This window comes from Parasteatoda tepidariorum, chromosome 5 (genome assembly GCF_982258835.1).
Source record: "Parasteatoda tepidariorum strain Cologne lab strain chromosome 5, Ptep-v5.0, whole genome shotgun sequence".
In the NCBI taxonomy this organism is placed as follows: domain Eukaryota; kingdom Metazoa; phylum Arthropoda; class Arachnida; order Araneae; family Theridiidae; genus Parasteatoda; species Parasteatoda tepidariorum.
In genome coordinates, this window is record NC_141759.1 from 117174526 (window position 1) to 117197387 (window position 22862).

Here is a 22862-nt window from a genome sequence, read left to right on the forward strand (position 1 = left end):
AAAATACAAAACTGAAAAATAAAATAAGCCGAATTTGTGATTATTATGCCATTGCTCTAAGGGAACAGCTCCCAGTTCCAAAATAATCAGTCTTCTATCCGTGGAACCCCGACATTACGATTAAAATTTTTTGAGATAGTTGTGAATGTTATAACCTAAGAAAAAGACTATTTTTAAAATATTTAATTAAAGGAATAAAGATCTTGCATCGTTTTATCAATAACAATCATTATATTATTAATAAGGTTTTAGATCCGACAGTTAAATTTGGAATCGTTGTGCCATATCTAGTCTAGTTTCGAATTTATTTCTGGTGTATATACATAAGTTGAAATTGAATAAAATAAGCCGAATTATGGCTTACTTCTAAAGGAACTGAAGAGACTTGTTATAAACGTTTTTTTTCCAATGGCAGGCACTGAATTTTTGAATCTTTTGCCTATACTATGCCAGAATTGTTGCTCATTTCGCGTTACCCAGTGGACACCTGTGAACCAAAGCCACGGAGGCGAGCAACATTGCCCACGCCACACTGCCACAAAGCCGTTTATAGGGTGGGCCACATTCACACATCATACACACAACAGAGAACAGCACAAAGAGAGAGAGAAACACCCATGCCCAGAGCGGGATTCGAACCCGCAGCCTATGGCTTCGCAGTTAGGTACGCTAACCGCTCGGCCACCTGGCCGGCTTGTTATAAACGTTGAAAATGGTAATTTTGAAAGCATTTTCGTTTATAAAAGAATTTTGTTGTTTTATTTTGATTTGAAGAGTGCGGTATGAAATACTAATGTAATAGTATTTTATAAATGATTATTCTCTTCCAAATTAGGAAAAAGTAGGTTGTTCAACATTCAACATATTGTTTTCAGAAATATATTTTCATTTAAAAAATGCCATTTCTATGTAATTGGTATTTTACTTTAAATAATTTAATAAAGATAATCGAACGATTATATAAGATATAATTTATAGGCTAAATATAATCAGAGATTATGAAAAGTACTAACTAGAAGTTATAAAAGTATTCATCACTGGTTATAAAAAGTACTAATTCACGAAACCTCTTTAACTCTCCCCGGAACCCTAAAGTTCCATCGAACACAGTTTGAACTGTTTTTCTAAGGTATCAAATGAAATTACCAAAATTTACCACGTTTACTACCGAACAGCATGGTAAAAAACTGTATGTTAATTTCATGAGTTGTCATGACCAGATCGCTAAGGAAAAAAATTACCCTGCTTTTTGGTGTTCCCATGAATACCGTAAATTTTACTATGTTCTAATAGCTTTGACCATTCCTTTAATTCTTTTTTCTCAGTGCGGTCAGTACCATGGTTCGCATTTCATAAAAGGCACTGTATTATGGCATGCAAACACGTGTGTTTTTCTCAAAATTTCTGAAGGTCTTCTACTTTGGCACCTCATATTTTAATTGAAGACCCCCCCCCCCAAAAAAAAAACAACAACACATATCTAATTGTTTTACACAAAGAGTATATCCGGACATTTTCAAAAAAAAATCACGAATGACAAATTTTCAAAAGATTCTTAGTTTATTAAATTAAAAAAAAATAATAAAATAAAAAATATCCCGCAAGGCAGGTGTGTATATTTGGGGATGATGATTATGAAATCTAACGCAAAACTGGGAGATTGTGGGTTCTATTTCAACTGATGACAGTTTTTAATTTTTATTTCTTAATACTGAAAAATGTTTTACTTATTTTTTTTAAAAAACATGCATGTTAAAAAAACTAATAATTTAACAATTATTTAAGAAACTAGAAGGCTTCGTCCCTTTTTTCCATTTGCTCACCAACCCTCGTGGTCAGAGCCGGATTATACCTCTTTCGTAGGCCCTAGGCATAGCCGTTTTTGGGCCCTCCCCTCTTTTCAAAATATATGCTAAAATTTTCTTGCATACTTTTTTTTTTTTACATTTTTATTAATATTCGACATATTATTAATGTTTGACATTTTATTAATATTCGACATTTTTATAAAATTCGACAGCATAAGACAAGATTTCGTTGAATCCAAAAATTACAAAAAAGTAATATATTAGATCATAAGATTCTGCAAAATAATATATTACTGAAAAATATTATATTTTTATTTGTATCTTCATAATTTTGTGCAAAATACACTTGTTGTTTTTAAAGCTAAATTATTTTTGTCAACAAATTTTTTTCTCCCAGGTTTTTCGTAGGCCCTAGGCACGTGCCTAGTGTGCCTATAGGTTAATCCGGCCCTGCTCGTGGTTGCTTCCCATTAAAACCCTTTATCTACTGACGGTACTTATAAGTACCAATAACTTTAAACTAATAATTACTTTAAACTAACTAATTAAAACTGTACTTTTAAGTACCACCTTAATAAATTAGTTCTAACGAAATAAATTTCGCACCGGGGAGATTTTCTTTCTTGTATATTCTTTAGTTATCAATATGGTAGCTAAAAAAAAATATATTTATGAAAAAATTTTCAGTAGTTCTTAATATAATGCCGTAGATAAAGGGTTAATCATTGCAGATTAAGAAGAAAAACGGTCTATTTTCATTTTTTGTGTGCAAAAATTACTATTGAATTGCCATTTACATTTCGAAGATGACTAAATTTAGGCAAATCAATAAAATTGATAGCAATCAATAAAATTGGAAAATTGGCACCTCCCACAGAGTTATTACTCAGTGAAGATGGGCTCAAGAATTGATCTTGATTTGAATCCCAGTGATGGCTGGTCGATAAGAATTCCACACCTGACTCGCACCGACCACAATGCTGATATAAAATATCCTCAGTGGTAAACAGATCATGGGTTAGAATCCCCATTTTCCTTTCCATGTTACTCAAATATGGGTCAGTTCCATCAAAACAACCTCCACGAAGACAAAAATTCTTTCAATACTTGATCCCGGAGTTCCCTTGTCTACTGGATTGAATTCAAAATTACAAGGCTACGGAGTTGAACATTAGTAGTTATAAACTCGAAATTGGGTCAGCTGTACAATGACTAATAAAAAATAAAATAATAATTTGGCCGGGATAGCCTGGGATGGACTCTCGTTCGTGAGAATAGGAGTTCGAATCCAGCCAGCCGAAGAATACCCATGAATAAAATGGTGATTGTTGCATGTTAAATCTTTCGGGTTCACAAAGTCCTTCAAGTCCTCATATCACATCTATACCTCTGGGTACTGATCCAGGAGTTCATCTGTCTTCTGGATTGGGTTCAAAATTACAAGGCTACCGAGTTAAACATTGGTAGTTGTAAACTCAAAATTGAGTCGGTTATATTATTTAAACATATTGGAGTAGATTATACAAATTAATCAAATAATAGTGGGTTCAAACAACGATGAAAGAAAAGTGGGTTCGAATAACGATGTGAAGATAATGGTTTCAACTCTTAAACAAAGGAGAACGTTGTTGTTGATGTTCATTTACGTCGCACTAGGGCTGCACAATGGGCTATTGGCGGCGGTCTGGGTGATTCGAAGACATGCCATCGCAATTTTGTTCCTCTGCGGAGGTGATGGCTCCCCCGCTTCGGTAGCCCGGGGACTTGCACACGAAGACGAGCACTTTACGGTAGAACAGCTTAACGAGGACTAATACCGCACACCCTCGGTCCCTACTCATACTCATCCAATAGGTCACCCACCCGCACATTGACCGCAGCTAGTGATGCTTGACTTCGGTGATGTGCTGGGAACCGTGTCTTAACGAATCAGCTCACTGCGGGATCAAAGGAGAATGGATTATAAAAATTAAACAGATTATAGTGGGTTCAAGCACCGATGAAAAGTCAGTGTGTTCAAGTTTTAACCAAAAGAGAGTAAGTTATAGAATTAATCAAATTATAACGGGTTCAATTACCGATGAAAGGAGAGTGGGCTCGAGTACCCTTCTAAAGATAGTGGGTTCAACTTTTAAACAATGGAGAATGGATTATAAAAATTAATCAAATAATAGACGGTTCAAGCACCGATGAAAGGAGTATGGGTTTGAGTATCGATGCAAAGATAGTGGATTCAAGTTTTAAACAAATTGGAGTAGATTATACAAATTAATCAAATGATAGTGGGTTCAAACAACGATGAAAGAAGAGTGGGTTCGAGTACCGATATAAAGACAGTGGGTTCAACTTTTAAACAAAGGAGAATGTTCAAGTTGTTACTCATTTTCGGCGCACTAGGGCTGCACAATGGGCTATTTTGCGGCTGTCTGGGTGATCCGAAGACATGACATCACAATTTTGTTCCTCTGCAGAGGTGATAGCAACCCCGCTTCGGTAGCCCGGGGACCTGCACACGAAGTCGAGCACTTTTCGGTAGAACAGTTTAACGAGGACCAATACTGCACTCCCTCGGTCCCTACGCATACTGATCCAAGTGGTCACCCGCCTGCACACTGACCGCAGCCAGTTATGCTTTACTTTTGTGATCTGCTGGGAACTGTGTCTTAATGATCAGTTCACTGCGGGACCAAAGGAGAATGGATTATAAAAATTAAACAGATGATAGTTGGTCACAGAATTGATGAAAAAATATTGTGTTTCAACCAAAAGAGAGTGGATTATAAAATTTATCAAATTATAACGGTTTCAATTACCGATGAAAGGAGAGTGGGCTCGAGTTCCCTTGTAAAGAGAGTACTCAACTAGAAAAGTTGAACCCACTTCCCAATAAGGGTAGTGGGTTCAACTTTTGAACAATGGAGAATAGATTATAAAAATTAAACAGATAATAGTGGGTTCAAGCATCGAGGAAAAGAGAGTGGGTTGGAGTACCAATGTAAAGACAGTAGGTTCAAGTTTTAAGGAAGAGAGAGTGGATTATAAAAATAAATAAAATGACATTGGGTTCAAGCACTGATCAAAGGAGTGTGGGATCTAGTACCAGGGTCGTAACTACACCTGGGCCCCGACGGTCAAGGGGGCCCCATATGAAGAGACCACATCATGTTTTTTCAAAATACAGTACTCTAATTATATATATTTAGGAAGGAAATTGTGTTAAGATAGAGTTACTGAAAATTTTCTTTTTTGTAATTACGTACCTACTATAACATAAGGGAAAGGGTAAGAAACGGTATAACAGCTTTTCGCGAATTATTTCCCTTTCTCATAAGAACAAACACGCTTTGCAGAGAAGGGGAAAGGCCACAGCTGCATGTAGTTGATTGTTAACACTTTCTGTACATTGCACTTCTGGTTTACATTGTTTCCTCTACTATCTAGCGTCAGACCCAGTGGCGTGCCAACCAGGGGGAGGCAGAGGGCCCCTCTAAAATTTAAGTGATGGGGCTAGCGATGCGTTTCGCCCCCCCTTGAAATTTAGATACTCAATATATTAATAATTATTTAGTCTACCATCATGCACCCAACTTATGATTAGAAAATAACAAAAAGCTTAAAAAACAAGTTAATTTTTAAAAACTAAGTATTTTTAACTAATTTGAAACAGGAAATTGTATAACAAAAATATTTTTCACAAATTAATATTTTTAACAAAATTTAATCATAGCAAAATTTTTACACAGAATAATAAAAATATATGTTAGACATTGGAGCCTCATTGGTAACTAATTGTTATCATCAATTTTAAAATTGATTATTTCTCAGGTTTGTGTAAAGTTTTTTCAAGTTTTGGCCAACACCTGGAATGAATCTTGAAAATAATGATAATTAGCCGATGAGTTGAATAAGTTTCACAAAGTTAATAGTTAGTAAAAGCTTTACTGCAACATGGTTAAACTTTTTTGGATTAAAACTAAAATTATATCATTAATTTGTAAAAACTACTTTTTGTTCAAAAATTTGTTTTAATTTTATTCTTCAATCTAACAATATTTTTAGTTCTTAATACTATATTTTTAATCTTTCTGCATAAATTAAGTTTGGCTTTTAATCAGATGTAAGATTACTTTTTTCTTTAATAATAGATTTATTGATGAACTATGTTACTTAATTTTTTTCAGATTTTGTGCTTAAAATATTGCTTCTATCTATAATTTATATACTTGTGTATTTTAAAATCTACATGGTAAACCATCTACTGAAATGTCATATTTTACAAAAATAATATGTGATATATTTTTGATCAAAAAGTAATTGTAATTTATTGTATAAAAAATTATATATCTGATGAGATCTTGTCTCATATTAAAAAAATATATTCTGGAATTTTGAAAAATTTTCCTGGCAAAGCATGGGGATTTTATTTCTGAAATTTGAGTGGGAACCCTGCCACAATAATTATGAGAAAAAAAAAAAAAAGCTTTTTGCATAGTAGCATAAAAAACTTCAAAAACACGATTTCCAAATCACAGATTAAAATTTAATAAAAAATGCAATTTAAAAGAAGCATATGTTAAATAAAATATTTTTTTTCTTTTATTAATTTCAAAATTAGATTAGTTATTTAACTCCCAAATGAAATAATTTCATAATATGAGCCCATTAAAAAAATTTAAAATTTAGTTTAAAATTGTAAATTAATTATTTTTTTTAATTAGATTTTAATATTTTTGATTGAAGTATTACCAAAATCATTATCATTTCCAAAAATATAAATTTGAATTCAATTCCTCAATTAGGCATTTTAAAAATTCTGTGGTTATTGAATTCAAGTTTTTTCTTTATAATATTTAAAAGTCCTAAAAATTCTGAAATAAAAAAGTGGTTAGAATGTATAAGATACTTCAATCACTTGGTAGAATTACTTGTGGATAATTCCACACTTCAACAAATCAAATTTTTACAATTTCAATTTGTCTATTAAATCTTAATAGATTAGACAAAAAAGTAAAATTTCTTGGATCTATAGAAAGGTGATACATTTTGCATTTATTAAAACTTTTTAAAAGTTTTGTTGAAAAAATTACAATGCTCAGGTACTTATGTTGATAGGCAATTCTGAAACTAAATTGGCATGAATTTTGTTGCTTTTCAATCTATCATATTGAGATATATTCCTGAATAGAAATATTATGCACATTATTATATTTGAAAATATTTGTCCATTTTTAAAGAAAATTTTATGTAAAAGTATGTATAATTAAACAAAAATTGTAACATATACATATATATTTCCAAATTATTTTGCATTAGTTTTGATGCTATATAATATTAGATTTTGTATTTTCTGATATCTTGCATTGCTTTTTATACTTTGGAGTAAGCAAGATGAAGATATGGATGGTAGAATAATGCGGTGATATAATTTTACTTAATTTTTATGTATTGCTGTGAAGCAGTAAAACATGGAACAATAGTTTAATGTTTTTCCATGCATTATTTACTTTAACAACACATAAATACTAAGAAAATTACATTACCGAATTCGACTACCAACTATTTTCCTTCCTCTTACTCCAAATTATTTTGAATCCAACTGATTTTTATTAAGAAATAATACTTAAATAAATTAGGTTTTGAATTTTTTTCTTTCTTTATATCAAGATCTTAGTGATAAATTTTATATCATTTCAAGTGTTTATCTTTAATTTTAAAAGTATTCTTAAATTTTTTAAAATCAAGCCAAGTTTATCATAATCTTAATTCAATTTGTTAGTTTATAAAATATATTTTATAAGTCTCTACTCTGGTAATTTATAATATCGCTATTACTATTATTCACATTATGAAATTATACAATTTCATAATGTTAATATTTTCTTAATTTTTTTCCCACTCAATGTAATTGTAGTTATACTTTTATTTAAATTGAGTGGAAATTTTCACTTTAAATAATTTAAAAATAAATTATTTACTTCCAAATATTTTTCTTCTATTGAAATTGCATGGAGAAATACTTACGTAAGTTAATTTTTTCTATATCTGAAATTTCACCTAACAGAAAAACTTAAACAAAACCCAAAGACATCTGAAGATATTTTTTCAAACCAAAGACATCAGACAGTGAAACCAGAAAAGGATTTAATATTGAAATTAGTTATTAAATTCTTATTTAAAAAAAAAATTACATGGCACATCAGAAAAATTTAATAATTCTATAATTGAATTAAAAGTTACTATGTATTAAACCAGCAATTTTTTCCAAAAAATTTACTTAGCATTTAAATTTCAAAACCAAGTAATATTGCGTTTTATCTTGCTAAATTTGTACTAATATATAATAAAATACACTAAAAATTGAATGCTAAATTTTGAGCAGCTTATCTTTTATTGATAAAAAATAATTTCCCTTTTTTTCTAGGCTTAATGACATTATTCGTTTATTATTACTAAAACACAGTCAATCTAAAATGTTTCTATCTCAACTTTAAAAAATATGATTGAATTTTTAACCCTTAGTTAAAAAATCTCTATAAAATTGGGTTACGTAAAAAAGTTACAATCGTATTAAGAAAAATTACAAACTGTTAAACATTACTTGTAATTGTTTTGTTGACAAAATGAAGATAAAAGAAAAATGTTTACAAAGAAAATTATTACGGAAAAATTTGTGCTAAGTCAATAAATTCAAAAATAATTAAGCTAAATTCTTTATTGATTTTTTACAATTCCTTGGTTATATCACAGTGAAAAAATGAAATTAAAAAAATGAAATAAAAAAAGATGAAATAAAAAAGAAAAAAGAAAAACTTTTGATTAATTATCACATCCGAATATATCACAGATCATATATAAATTTCTTTTTCGTTTCTACAAGTTATCAGATAAATCCAATGAATTACTGAGGTAGTTTAACTCCACCAGCGAAGATCTTTTTTTTGAATTACCCCATTCTTTTGCACTAGAGAGGACCTTGCCAAGTCTTTCAGAGAGCTCTTCACGTTTAACTTCTGGAAACCGCAGTGCCATTGTAGCTAATAAAAATAAGAGGAAAAAAGTAAAGTGAACAATTTAAAAAAAAAAAAAACATTTTATATTCTTAAATAAATAATTAATATAAATTTTGCAATAAAAAATTACTTTTTATTTTACTTTGCAAGTTAAAAAAAAGCTCATTTAAAACTGGCTTAGTTTAAAATTGAAACCATTTGCATTTTTCCCACTCGGTTCAGTGGAATTTAATGGTTAAGATAGACTATACTCATTTCCCACAACTTCCCTGACTAATAGTTTGAGATCAGGATAAAACACAAAAATTGAAGGACAAACAGACTAGCACATTGAGGCAAGGTGACAGCAGGCAAAAGCCAGGCTTAGAAGAAAGTTGTTTATGGAAAAGAAAGTTCTGATATTCTATTTTATTCCTGGCAATTCTCGGACACATATATTTAAATGTTTTATTCTTAATGTTATCATAATTTGACTATTTTCAAACAATGTAATTTACAGCAGTGGAGCATGTATGGGTATCGCGTTTTTTTTTCCCTTCTTTTTTCTTATCAAACATTTTAACTTAAATGTTATTTTCATGAAGACTTCTTTTTATATTTAACTATTCTCTTAAATTTAAATCTATCTTTTCCTTTAGACAGGGATGCTACTCGCAAAATATCAAATTGTCTCACCAGAAATTGCATTTCGTCTCAGTTAAAATCTCTTTTTGGCTCAGTTTGTCTCAGCTAAAATTATTTTTTTCACTCAGTTTATCTCAGCTAAAATGATTATTAATCAGTTTGATAACAATATAAAGATAATTTTCAGGATCCATAAAACCATTAACAGCATACTAGGAGTACTACAATTATACATACATTCACTATTGCTAGGATTTTAAAAAACCTGCATATGATTGATTATAAGAGTCCACAAAATTGTTTTATGAACTCTGTTGTTTTCATATATATTGCATTTATCATTTATGCCAATGAATAGTATCTGTTCGAGAATTTTACAAAGTAAATTTTAACTTTCTTATTTTTTAAAATATAATGGTGTTAACTTTCTGAAAAGAAATATCTATTTAGTTTCAGTAATTCAAAAGGGAAAATACCCATTTCATTTTGAGCTCAAATTTCATCTCAAAATATATAACTATTCAGTTACAATGAAAGGTCTACAGATTTCAATAATTAAAAGAGAAATTCAGTAATTAAATAATGAGAGTTTAAGAAAATGCAAATAACACAAAAAAACACTCTTTGATAGAATTCAGGAGGTGCAGTGAAATTTTGAAATATTTTAGGTAGGAATTTTTCAAGAAAATTTTAGGGAGCACTTAATAGCCAAAAATTAGCATATATACATTTTTATATCAAAACAGAAATATTTAAAAACTATTATAAACAATTTAAAAAGACACATATAAATATAATTTTCTTTCTAAAATGACTTGCATCCTTTATTAAGTATAAAAGTAAACTTTTTAGTTTATTGGCATTGACTAGTAGATTGTACTTTCTTGCATTCACAAGATTAGTTAGTTGACTATGTTCTTTTAATTTATATAGCTAAATATACAATCATAAAATGTGATTATGAATGCACTTAGTAATTGTTTAAATGCAACAACTGTAGAAAAATATATCACATCTTTACAGTAACTAATTCGAGAAAAAACTTAATTCTACTTCTTTCTAGAATCGTGAAACTGGATTTTAAAATTGCGTGAATATGAATTGCGATTTTGGGTTTTAAAATCGCGTGAATATGAATCGCGATATTGAATTACAAAATCGTGTGAATATGAATCGCGATTTTGGATTTTAAAATCGAGTGAATATGAATCGCGATATTGGATTTCAAAATCGCGTGAATATGAATCACGATATTGGATTTTAAAATCGAGTGAACATGAATCGCGATTTTTGATTTTAAAATCAAGTGAATATGAATCACGATATCGGATTTTAAAATCACGTGAATATGAATCGTGCGGTTGGATTTTAAAATCGCGTGAATATGAATCGCGATTTTGGATTAAAAAATTATATGAATATGAATCACGCTGTTGGATTTTAAAAACACGAAAATACAAATCACGATATTGGATTTTAAAATCGCGTGAATATGAATCACGTGAATATGAATCGCGCAGCTGGATTTAAAAAACACAAATCACGATATTGGATTTTAAAATCGCGTCAATATGAATCACTATTTCGGATTTTAAAATCTCGTGAATATGAATCACGATTTTGAATTTTAAAAACACGTGAATAAGAATATCGCTGTTGGATTTTAAAAACGCGAAAATACAAATAGCGATATTGAATTTTTAAATTGCGTAAATAAGAATCACGATGAATAATTTTTAGATCACGTGAATACGAATCACAATGAGTAATTTTTAAATAGCGTACAAATACGAAAAACGAGATCTGATATTACAACTGCGTGATAACGCATCGCAATATTGGATTTAAAAATGCGTGAATACGAATCGCGACGTTGGATTTTAAACTCGCGAGAATACAGATCGCGATATTGAATTTTTAAATTGAGTGAATAGGAATTGCTAGTACGATTTTTAAACAGTGTAAAAAAGTCGCAACACATAAGTTTTAAATAAGTTAAATACGAAAATCGATGATTGATATTAAAATCGTCTGATTAAAAATCACGATTTTAGCATATTCCAGCGCAATTCCTAATATTTAAAATTCCGAAAATCAGCCAAACGAAAAAAAAAATCATATATCGGTGGTCGAAACGAAACACTTAGACTCCTTTCCACTCTATAGCGGAAGTCGCGGGAATCCGACTATCGTTCCGGCGGCTTGGGTTTCTCTAATTGGACTTCCTAAAAATTATAGTTTTTGGAACATGGTCGAAAATTTTAAAAATTGGGAGAAAAAAGCGGATTTCCGCTTTTTCGTGGAAGTCTTTCATCCCTTGGAGACGTGAACGGCAAAATGATCTCCAATGACTCACGGCAATCGGATTAATATTTGAAACTGAATTCAGGTTTGCCAAATTTTGGACGTTTTGTCTCAGAATGGCGCAGCTTTGGCAGAAACTGAGCTGAATGTCGCAAAATGGCGCAGTTATGCCGTTTTGTCTCAGTTTGTCGCAAATGGCGCAGGCGTAGCATCCCTGTTTAGAATATAATTATTGCTTTCTAGTTTTTTTCACAAATAAGCTATATAGTAAGTGATGATGAACTATAGATTCAACAACTCAATGACTAAAATCCTAAGCAATTAACTTTAAATATTCATTCTCTTTTTCACCAACATAGAACAAATGCCTCTTCATTTTCCATGAAACACACTCAATATCACCCAGGTCATGAAGCTTGGTAAAATTTTTAAGAAATTGAAATTCATGTTATTCATAGTTCAGAAATAAAAAATGCATACCCAAAAGCACATGGAATATTTCTCTCAAGTCTTCAAGAGATTTCTTTCCCTTTCTCCCAAGTCTACTGTATTGCAGAGCAACATCTTTCACAAAAATTTTTTTTAATAAGTTAGTGGTAAAGAAGGACAAATTTTTGCCATAAGATATATTTGAAAGGTAGCTAACCTAAAAAAAATAAAAGCAAAAAATTTATTATTGAAGTAAAACAGACAGAAAAATTTTAAGGAACAAGCTTATGCATAATTTAGTATTGCTGTAAGACAAGTTGCAATAAAATGTAAAGTAAAAGAACAAAGCAAATCTAACTAAATATACAAATAAATTTTACTAAAGTAAACACTTTTAAAAATTAATTTTTATTTGAAAAATTTTTCATTGTATGATTAACAAACAATTATTATGATGGTTATTTTACAAAATGTTTGGAATTAGTAAAATAATAAAAACTGAACTTTTTATTATTTATTTTAATTTCTCTTTTTTTTAAAAATTTAATTAGAAATGCGTTTTGTCTTAGTCCTACCCTAAAAGATTATATTTTAAATAAACATCCAAATGGTGAAAGCTTATTAAATTTTTTTTTTGTTTTCTAGAAGCAAAAAATATCTAAATGATTAAAATTTAAGAAATGTTTAAATATATTTAAAAGAGATTTAACCCTTATTGGACCAACACCATATACGCTTTTAGCACCACTTTTGTACTCTATATTTCATTAATTTTAGATAATATATATGCTGAATATATTATTTTCGAAAGATTAAATGACATAAAAAGAAAGGATTTATGACTTCATTATGTAAGAAATCAACATTTCCTCAAAAATAAATAAGAAACTGCTTGTAGCTTTCTAAATTTAAGTGGCTACAATAATTTGATTTGCTTTTAAAGTCTACAAAGAATTAAATATTGCACACATACACAAAAAAAAAAAATCTCTGAAATATTATGTTAATAATTATTAATGAGTTAATCAATTAAAAAATATTTTAAAAATGTTATAATTACCAAAATTGAAGACAATTTAGTATCTTCTGATAACTTTTGATTTAAACAAACTAAATCATCATCTGTTTGGATTGGCAAATTAAGGTCTGGAATAAGATTGGAAGTAATGGGAGTGGCAACCCTTTTTCCAGCATCAATTTGTAACCCTACTAATGTGACATTCATTTGGGCATGCTCATGTGCCATTTTTTTTTTATCTGCAGCCTCAACCGCTCCAATTCATAAAACAAACGTTTCACTAAATAAAAGATAAAATCAAATTTTAATATTTGCAGTTGCAATAAACAAAATAAAAACTTCAAACGTAAAAATAATTTGTATTGGATCTTAAACAGACAACTTTTTTCTGCCATACTTGACACTGTAGGGACTGCATCGTTCACTGGGGTGACAAATGTACATAATAATTACCAGGGCGCTTAAGCTAATTCCATGACTTTAATGGTAGATTCAACACAATGCGTAACTATTATGGTAACATCAAAAAGATAAGTTTAAGCTGCAAATAAATGTGATGATGTATGGACAAAATGGTGAGAGAAACATACATTAGCTACATTGTCATAACTTTAGCAATAGGACATAAACACTGAATAATAAGTGACTGCTAAGCATTGAGGTACAGACGAGAGCTCCATTACAGCTCGTAGAATTTACTTTCTATAGATGCCAATAACTACATGTCTAATATGAACTATTGAAATTACTAAAAAGGATAAATATATTAGAATCCATAATTATGACATAAAAAGACATGATAGGATGGATCAACCGAGAGCTCTACCCCTGAGTGATGAACTGCGAATTCATCGAAATAGGTGTGAACAAACGTCATCATTTAGTTAAGAGCACTTTGTTAATTGGTGCAGTTGGTCAATCTACAAAACGTTACATTTCTTTGCAAAATTAGTTGAAAAATAATTTACAATATTATGTAAAAAAATATTTAAATGTTATAAGTTTATAAAAGACTATATATTAAAACAACTTTTATTAAATCATTATCAATAAATAATGATAGAAATAATTAATAACAACTCACTCATTCCAAATAATGAGGCAGCACTGGCTTCAACAACATCGGTAATTTCAGGCACTGTAACTGTAACAGAGGTTTCTGGATACAAATTATTCTGCTCTGGCATTGCTGGAAATCTGTGGAACTTCATCAAACTCAATGGGAATTGGTGGGACCTCTACATAAATGATAAAAAGCAAACTTATCTTAGAATTAAGCAAAAATTTAATAATACTTAACAAGGTGAAAAAGTTAGCCAATAATTTTATAAAACATAAAAAAAAAATTTAAAAAAAATAATAACAAATACTTATTATACATAAATCTATAATTGCTAACCTGACTTGATAAAATAAATATAGTAGAACTTTGCAATTTTTAATATTTTATATTAAAGCACACTGTATACGATAGCATTAAAATCAAATCAAATTTGAACATATACATACCATTGAGAGTAACTGCAATGTCACTGCCTGCCAACATAGATTCCGAATAGCTTTGGGATGACTGCACAACAGCCGGGACTTCAGTGGTGACTATATAAAGTGACAACTTGAGGAGGGAAAGGGTGGGTACCTTAAACCTTTTCTTTCTGGGAGATTTCTTAAAATTTAAACAATTTTCAAGATCATCATCTGTGCTAGAATCATGCTTAAATCGTAGAGGTATTTGCCGTTTCCTTTTTGTATTAGTTGCATCATCTTCAGTTGCAGATGACTCAAGATTTGATGTTTGTTGTGCTTCTTGAGCTTTAATGTGGGCACTTTTAAAAGAACCTAAAATTAAATTATTTATTTTTTGTTATCTTCGTAAAATCTTAATGAAAATTAAAAAAAAGAAGAAATACTAACTGGAAGAGCAAAGAACTTTAACTTTAAAATTCTCCCATTGGTCATCTGCAGGCAAGTTGTCCCGCAGATACTTAGTAATTTGATAAGTGGGCAACTTGCTAGGCCACTTTGCCACATCTTTGCTCAATAACCACTTAGTCGGTATGACTTCGACAGTGTCACTTTCTGTGAAAATCACAACAGCATACTTTTTTCCTTTGAAATAGATTTTTACATACAATAAAATTAAACATTTATATACACAGTACAAAAATTATGATGAAGGAATGAAGTATAACAATATACATATAATGCAAGATGTCAAATTAAGTGCATAATGCATAAGCATATTTACATGATGAAACAAATCAGCACAATATTTCTCTACCTATTTCAGCTCTGCAAGCTGTTAAGTTCAAAAACAAAAAGAAAGAAAAAAAATTGGTGACATTCTTCCCAAAATTGTTTAGAAAGAGTGTAAAAATAAGAATAACTGTTTTGAAGAGAAAATAAAAACTATGATTCATTATAACTTTATAGCTCAAAAAAATTTAATTATAAACATTTTAGACCAGTTTTGGATAGCCCGTCAAAGTGAAAAGAGGTCGTTATTTTATTACTCAAAATAAATAAATAAAAAATAAATAACAATTCAAGTATTAATTTTCCATTTAGAATAATTGTAAATAGTGAAATTACAATGCAATTGAAAAAAAGAAACACATGTCTTCACAATCGATTTTTAAAAAACTGAATGACAACTATTCTCTTTCCGTTGCTAACATTATCAACGTTAAAATAGAATTTGCAAAAACAAATTTTAAAAAATTTATATTTGAAAAATTAATATTAAAAATTTATATTTATTATTATACCAAAACATCTTACAAAAATGAGATATATACAAAAATTCTAATTTTAAATTTTTGGAACTTATACTGATATTTCAACTGCACATTTAAATGTATAACATAATTAACTTGTTTTACTATCAACAAAGAGGCAACATCCATTTGAATAATACTGGCGTGCAATAGAAAAATCAACACAAGCGACAAGAAATTCGCAAATGAGATTTTTTCATATTTAATACTTTTATATAGAAAGCTACATATTACAAAAAAAAAATTCACAACTCAATTTTTTTAATCAGTTTTCTGAAAAATTATTTTAGCCTTATTAACATTATCAAGGAAAGAGAATAGTCGTCAATCCGCTTTTCTCAAAATCTATTGTATAGCAATATAAAAATAGTAAAATATTTAGAGTTTAATATTTCAAAAGTGAAATACAGTTAAGCAAAATAGGTAATCCCATGGTTTTGCACATATAAATATTTTGTATTTGTTTTTAATTATTTATTTTTTGGAAAACATGTATCTAGGCCAGGAATAATTTGTAATTTTTTTAAAAATATGAACACATGAAAATAATTTTATTAAATGTGCAAGAAATATGCAAATATATTAATAAAATAGGCAAAATAATAATTTCTAAATGTCCCTACACCATGGAATCACCCAAATGTACAGTGAGAGTGCTTTTTCTAAGACCAGACGAAATATGCAATGATTAATATAAAAAGTAAACTTCTTGCCCTTCAGTTAGGTATACATCATATTTTGAAAAATAAAAATAAACAAAAAATTTATACAATAGCAAGTAAACAGCTATATAAGAAAAATTTAAATATCTACGAATTTATGAATGAGGACTATAATTATTTTTAACTCCCAGCTACAAATACATTTTGCAAACACGTCACTAAATTTGACTGTAATGAGTTCATTTCCTAAACGATCAAATTTAAACATAGCTGTAAGCTCTGAGTCGCATGGTTGGTTGTAAAAATAATCTATGGTTGAAAACTGGTTGCAGAGAAATATGCATTCGCCTGAAGATTTTCTTAAAATATGCCTTAACATTAACTTTTTATTCTTTAATTGTATACAAGAATCTTTGCAGTTGATTGTTGAAAATCTTCTGTTATCAAACAAAACTGCACCATATTCACATTCAGATGTGCCATTCCCTAAAGGATGCAACCATGTTACATTAATGGTCAGTTTTGGTTTGATAAAAGAAGTATCCTCAGACAAACGTTTGCTTATTTGAGCCAGATGTTTTGTTTTTGTTCTAAGAAGTTGTTTTAACTGGCCAAGATAGTTTTCAAATTTATATGCAGAAAAATTAGGCAAGCTTCCATGTCGCCTAACGTCATCTGCTAAGTGCAGCAAATTATGAACATTATATACAATAGAAGCATCGCCGTAATATTTCTGCATATCTTCAACAAAGGAGTATAACATCTGATCAGCAAAAGAAATGTAAATATCATTACTGCACAACAAAGGATTCGACAGAACAGATATAGCAACATGTAAACATAAAAAATGTATATACAGTGGTTCAGGCAAAATATTTCTCATAACAACAGGACCTGTGTATAATAAAAAGGTGCGGAATTCAGTGGCCTTCCACCTATCCACCTCTTTTAGAGATCTTGGCTGACGACTGAATTCAGAAGGCAGACATTCTTTTAATGAAGTAAGCTTTTCAGAAGCTTCTGCAGACTGTCTGCCACTGATTCGGCAACTGTTTACTTTTTGTCGCTTGCCATTGCGGATCCAATAAAGGATCAACTTTCTCGTCACTCCCAAGTCAACTAGATGCATTGGATCCAGAGGGAATTGAGAAACTAAACCCATTTCCAGTGAAGTAAGTGGAGAAATCCCATTGTGGTGTTCAGGATGGGCAAGGGAAACAAAATCCTCATCAGCTCTTTTGGGACTTAACATGTCCAGAAACTTAACGTGACTTAATAATAGTTAATCTTACATAATATTATGTCTAATATTAGAAGATAGGATTCAGAAGGATTGCGTTTTCTAGCAGGGCAGTATTATATTACATCTTTCTAATATTAGATCATATCTTTTTGCTACCTGGGTATATTCATCAATATGCACATTCATAACTATTCTCACTAATGATAGAAAAAACAAAGAAATTTGGAACTTGAATAATCAAGACACTTGCAACAAAGCAATGATGTCATTTGATACTCAGATTTATTATAACTTACCTCCATAATTTATTCAGAAAAATATTTTATACATACAGTAGGACCTTGATATGATGACGCTGTCAAATTGGACAAAAACATCATAAATTAGAAGATGTCATTATATCGGAGATATAAAAATTGCCAAACAAATTTAATTACATTTTGTTATTTTTGTTTGTTTACTCTCATCTTACTGGAAGGCTTGGACCCCAGCTCGCTTTGCTCACCAATCCCCCCAAACGATTCTCGTTCACCATTGTTTACTTCTTCTTAAATGTCAATATTTTGCATAAACACGTGGAACATTTTGGTTTCTAAATAAACAATCATTTTAGCTTCATGCAAGAACATTTGCTAACATAACAAAATGGATGATCACTTGAATTTGTAAAATAATCCTTTTTTCTTTTTGTGCACTACAGCCTATGACAGGCCAAGGGAGTCCCAATAAGTTTTTGCCATCTTGATCTATTCTGTGCCATAGCTTCCAGTTAGTTATTCCTATTATCTTTAGGTCCTTCTCAACTGCGTCCAGCCACCCAGTCGGTGGACGACCCTTTTTTCTTGTACCTTCCAGTTTAAAAATGGTTACTTTTTTGCAGAGTTTTGGTCAACAGATCTAAAAAGGTGTTCCAGCCATTAAATGATAGGCCTTAATAGCATGAACTAGGTCTGGGCGTTTATACTTCTTTTTTGAGAGAGAGAGAGAAAGGGATACTTAGAAGAATTTTTGGTGCAGTCTATGAGAATAACAAATGGCGCACCCTTTACAATCATGAGTTATATTACATGAAATAATCCTTTGGACTTTAAAAAAAAAATTTAGCCAAAAGAACACAGTATGTGTGACTCAATCAGAACAGATAAATAAAAAGTAATTTTACTCATTTACAAAATTTATATCAATTCAAATAGAGAAAGGTTATCAGGGGTCTGTCCAGACATATTGTAAAAGGTCCTGTTTTTGTAAAATTGTGAAAAAACTACACATAATTTGTGAATATAAAACTAGCGGTAAGTCATACTCTTTCAACCAGAGTCCTACTTTTGAGAATTTGTACAAATAGGGTCTTGTTATTGAAAAAATTGCTTAAAGCCTTTTTAAGAAGTTTTTAAATTGCAAATAGATACAAGATTCTAATCAACAATGGCTGCTACTAAATTAGAGATGCTACATACAAATATTTGGTATTTAGCCTATACTGCTCAACATAGAATATTCATCTCAGACGAATAATGGAAACAAAATCACTCAAATTTTTAATAATTTCATTTGACATACTTTAAATAACACAATTTAGTTATGTATCAATTTTAATGTGTTACACATTAAGTAAACTTAAACAATTCTTAAATTTATAATATTTTATTTCAAAAATTGCTAGAAATTAATTTTTATTACTTAATAATCTATTAATTAATGTTAAGAATAATTAATTGATTATCAATCATAAATTGATCAATTATTGATTTACAAAAAAAAATATCATTTAATATCATTAAGAATGTGCACACGATGCTTGTAAAAGTAGAAATATTTTCTTAGAATTTAAACTTGGGAAAACTTAATTTGTTTTGAATGGTCTCTTTTTTTTCCCGGGAAGGGCTTATTCGATTAATAAAACAATAATGAAGACAAACAAATTTGTGAAGGGTCGGTTAACGGACCCAAATTTCTTCTAAACAGATCCCTGGTTATTAGCACTCTTTAAATTTTATTTAATATTTTTAAAAATTTCACTGTAAAGATTTATATCTGACAACACATAATCTCTCTCTCTCTCTCTTTTGTAATGTTTGATTTACAACTACTCATACGTGAGTTAATAAAGTAACGAAAAATAAATAAAGATTTCGTGGGGAATAAGTTTTCTACAACAATAGATAATATTTAAAGTGAAAAAATCTGAAAAAAATCACAAAAAGGCACCTTTTTCTGCAATGACTATCAAACAAATGGGAATTTTGAAATAAAATTATAAATACTGTTCGCTGTCAGAACATTAAATAACAATAGAATCATACTTTTTTTCCTTGTACACATTTCTACACGCTTTCTTGATTTCAAGTTTCTAAGTCTAATACTTTTTGAGCAGAAAAAGCAAAATGTAATGTAAAGCAATGAAAATAAAAAAAAAGTAGAAAAAATTCACACAAAAAGCTTTTAAAGGAAGGGAAGAAAGAAAGGAAATTTTATAGTAGCTAGGGATTTCCTCTTCTTGTTGCAAATCAAGCCAGAAAAATAGGAAATTGGAGCATACTGAAATTTTATAAACATATGCATATGCAAATACAATTTTATTTCAAGCTAGAAGAAACACATTTTTATTTGCTCAAGTAAAATATTTTAAATCGGTCGCTTCAAAAATGTATTATCAGACTAAGGCTTTATTGAATAAAAATTAAGTAAAATTGAAACACATAACAATCCATTTTTAATTAGAGAATTTTTAAATAAAAAAATGTCACTACGATGGGGCACATTTTATAACTCATATTGCTTCCTTCAGTGGAAACTAAAAAAAGTTGATTTTAAAGATGTCATACAAACAAAATATGCTACTCACAAGACATAAGTTTCATCAAATATTTCAACAAAAAGCAAACACTTTTTAAATGCTTTTTAAGAAATCAAAAATTTTTCTTAAGCACTATATACATTAACAAAATGCAAATAATTTTCAAAGACTTTACATGATCATGATAAAATAACTAGTTTCTGACAAAGAACTCTTTTCTAGATTATATGAGCCATTATAAAATGATCGATAGATTTTTCAGTTTGATTTCAGAGGGTAAAATCCCAGCGGGTTCGAATCCCAGGGGTAGCTGATGATTACGAATTACACACCAGGCTCGCACAGCCCACAGTGCGGATGTAAAATATTCTCAACAGAGAGCTTTAACTTGGGTTCCCTTGACTTAACAGTTTATCTTTAAGTAATATACGAGGTGATTGTGTAGCAGTATGACAAAGAATGGTAGTGAACTGTGACAATTTCTGACAAAGAGAAAGAGGGAGTTGAAAATATTAATAAAAAAGTGAAATATCAATAATGAACATTAATTGCATGTAGGAATAAAAAGCAACATACTTGAATATAAATTTTATGATAAACTAAATTTTAATTCATAAGAAATGGATAAGAGAGATATATCAGAAAAAATTAGAGAACAACTATTATTTTACCTGTAAAATAGCTTCAAAATTAAAAGTTAATCCATTTCATAAAGTAAATTCACCGGTAGATGCACCAGTCTTCTACCTTCAGGCGTCCACTAAAATTTAGGATATTCTTTATTACAAGCGCGTAATTAATTATAAAGTAAGTGATGTCACAATATACCTACACACACAATGTACATTTACCTATGCCGTGCAAGGTATCTCTATGTATTTACATATTGTATACTTAGATTAGCCTCCCTCCATTAACAAATTTTTTTTTTTATCAACTGTTTGAGATATAAAATCAAAAATTGCAGTTTTTAAATATTTTATAATATTGATTAAAAAAAAACTTTAGCTAAATTTTAATATATTTTGTATTTGTAACATCAGTCACAAGGGCTTTTCTTTTTATTTGCCATTTTCTAAAGGTCATTTCATTATTTTTTTTAACATGCTTCCTGTTAGTTTAAAGCTTTCTCTAGATTAATTATCAAAAAACCTTCCCATTAATGCATATGGAAGGAGGAGCATTTCAAAATAAAAATAAGACATAATCCTCAATGTCCTTCCTATGTAATTTATCAATGAAAAAATTTAAAAATTAAGAAAACATATCAAAATGTAACACCAGTCACCATAGAATTGCCCATTTATGTACATACAATAATATGCATAGGTATTAGTGTGTATAATGTATTTACATAACTATGTTTGCACATATATCCTTAAAAGTATCCATTTAATATGCCTAACAATAGCATTCATTTTAATATGCAATATATGCATTGTGTAGAAAAGTAATCAATTACCAATAATCCTAATTAAAATGTAATTAAACCTACATGAAATTAGGATTGCATTACTGAAATTATTGTATTTTATAATTACTTGCATTAAAGATAATTGGTTATAATAAGTTTATAATTACTGAGAGTTATGATTTCTCCTAAACTCAAATTATGATAACATGAAGTGCTGATTACTTGCAATTATAGATTTTGATTACTTGTAATTGTGATTATCTGTAACCACTTTTTTTTATGATTATAAGCAATGATTACTGCCTGTAATGAGAAATTGTGATAATATTTTATTACTTGATTACAAATAGTTGATAAACATTTAATTATAATCTGTTATTAGTTACATTCATTTCTAATCAATTACTATAATCATCATGCAAGTTTCCATGAAAATGACAAAATATTTGCAATTTGCTTCTCTCATTCAAACATTTAGTCAGAAAAATTAGTTAAGACAGATAAATGTATTATCATGATGAGTGTATTAAGACTGATGAATGCATGAAATCATTAGTTCAAAATATGCGCAATAAAAGATGAATAACAACTAAATTTACATATAAATTATCATTCAAAATAAATTTAGTCTGACTGAATTTTCTTTGAGTGACATCAGTGGCATAGTTTTGGGGGACAAAACCCCCACCAAAGTTATATATACATTACTTGATTAATGAAAAATTGAACGGTAAGTAGGGGGTAAATATGAAAAAGTTTTCATTATTCATTTTTTA

At 29.4% G+C, this 22862-nt stretch overlaps 3 protein-coding genes and 1 long non-coding RNA gene across 12 annotated transcripts in view; 1 reads left to right on the top strand and 3 right to left on the bottom strand.

Annotated features, from left to right (window-relative positions):
• The window catches only part of LOC147810060 (uncharacterized), a 553747-nt gene that overhangs the window by 447961 nt on the left and 82924 nt on the right, over positions 1 to 22862 (top strand). The gene's annotated exons all lie outside the window — the stretch shown is intronic.
• Positions 8506 to 14417, bottom strand: LOC147810068 (uncharacterized). Its single transcript, XM_087164921.1, has 4 exons — positions 14278 to 14417; positions 13236 to 13473; positions 12227 to 12392; positions 8506 to 8842 (listed from the first exon to the last, which is right to left on the bottom strand). The coding sequence occupies exons 2-4, from the start codon at positions 13419 to 13421 to the stop codon at positions 8679 to 8681; spliced, it is 516 nt and encodes a 171-aa protein (XP_087021047.1). The 5' UTR covers positions 13422 to 13473; positions 14278 to 14417; the 3' UTR covers positions 8506 to 8678.
• Positions 15165 to 22862, bottom strand: part of LOC147810069 (pre-mRNA 3' end processing protein WDR33-like) — a 99619-nt gene continuing 91921 nt past the window's right edge. For all 6 annotated transcript variants that reach the window (XR_015434119.1, XR_015434120.1, XR_015434118.1 and 3 more), the window contains 2 exons: positions 21344 to 21432; positions 15165 to 15302 (listed from right to left, as the gene is read on the bottom strand). Coding sequence is in view for 3 of the 6 variants with exons in the window: in XM_087164942.1 (XP_087021068.1) it covers positions 21370 to 21432 (63 nt within the window). In the remaining 3 variants the exon portion in view is untranslated. The remainder of the gene's footprint in view (positions 15303 to 21343; positions 21433 to 22862) is intronic.
• Positions 16443 to 19582, bottom strand: LOC147810070 (uncharacterized). The gene has a single exon (XM_087164920.1). The coding sequence runs from the start codon at positions 17882 to 17884 to the stop codon at positions 16772 to 16774; it is 1113 nt and encodes a 370-aa protein (XP_087021046.1). The 5' UTR covers positions 17885 to 19582; the 3' UTR covers positions 16443 to 16771.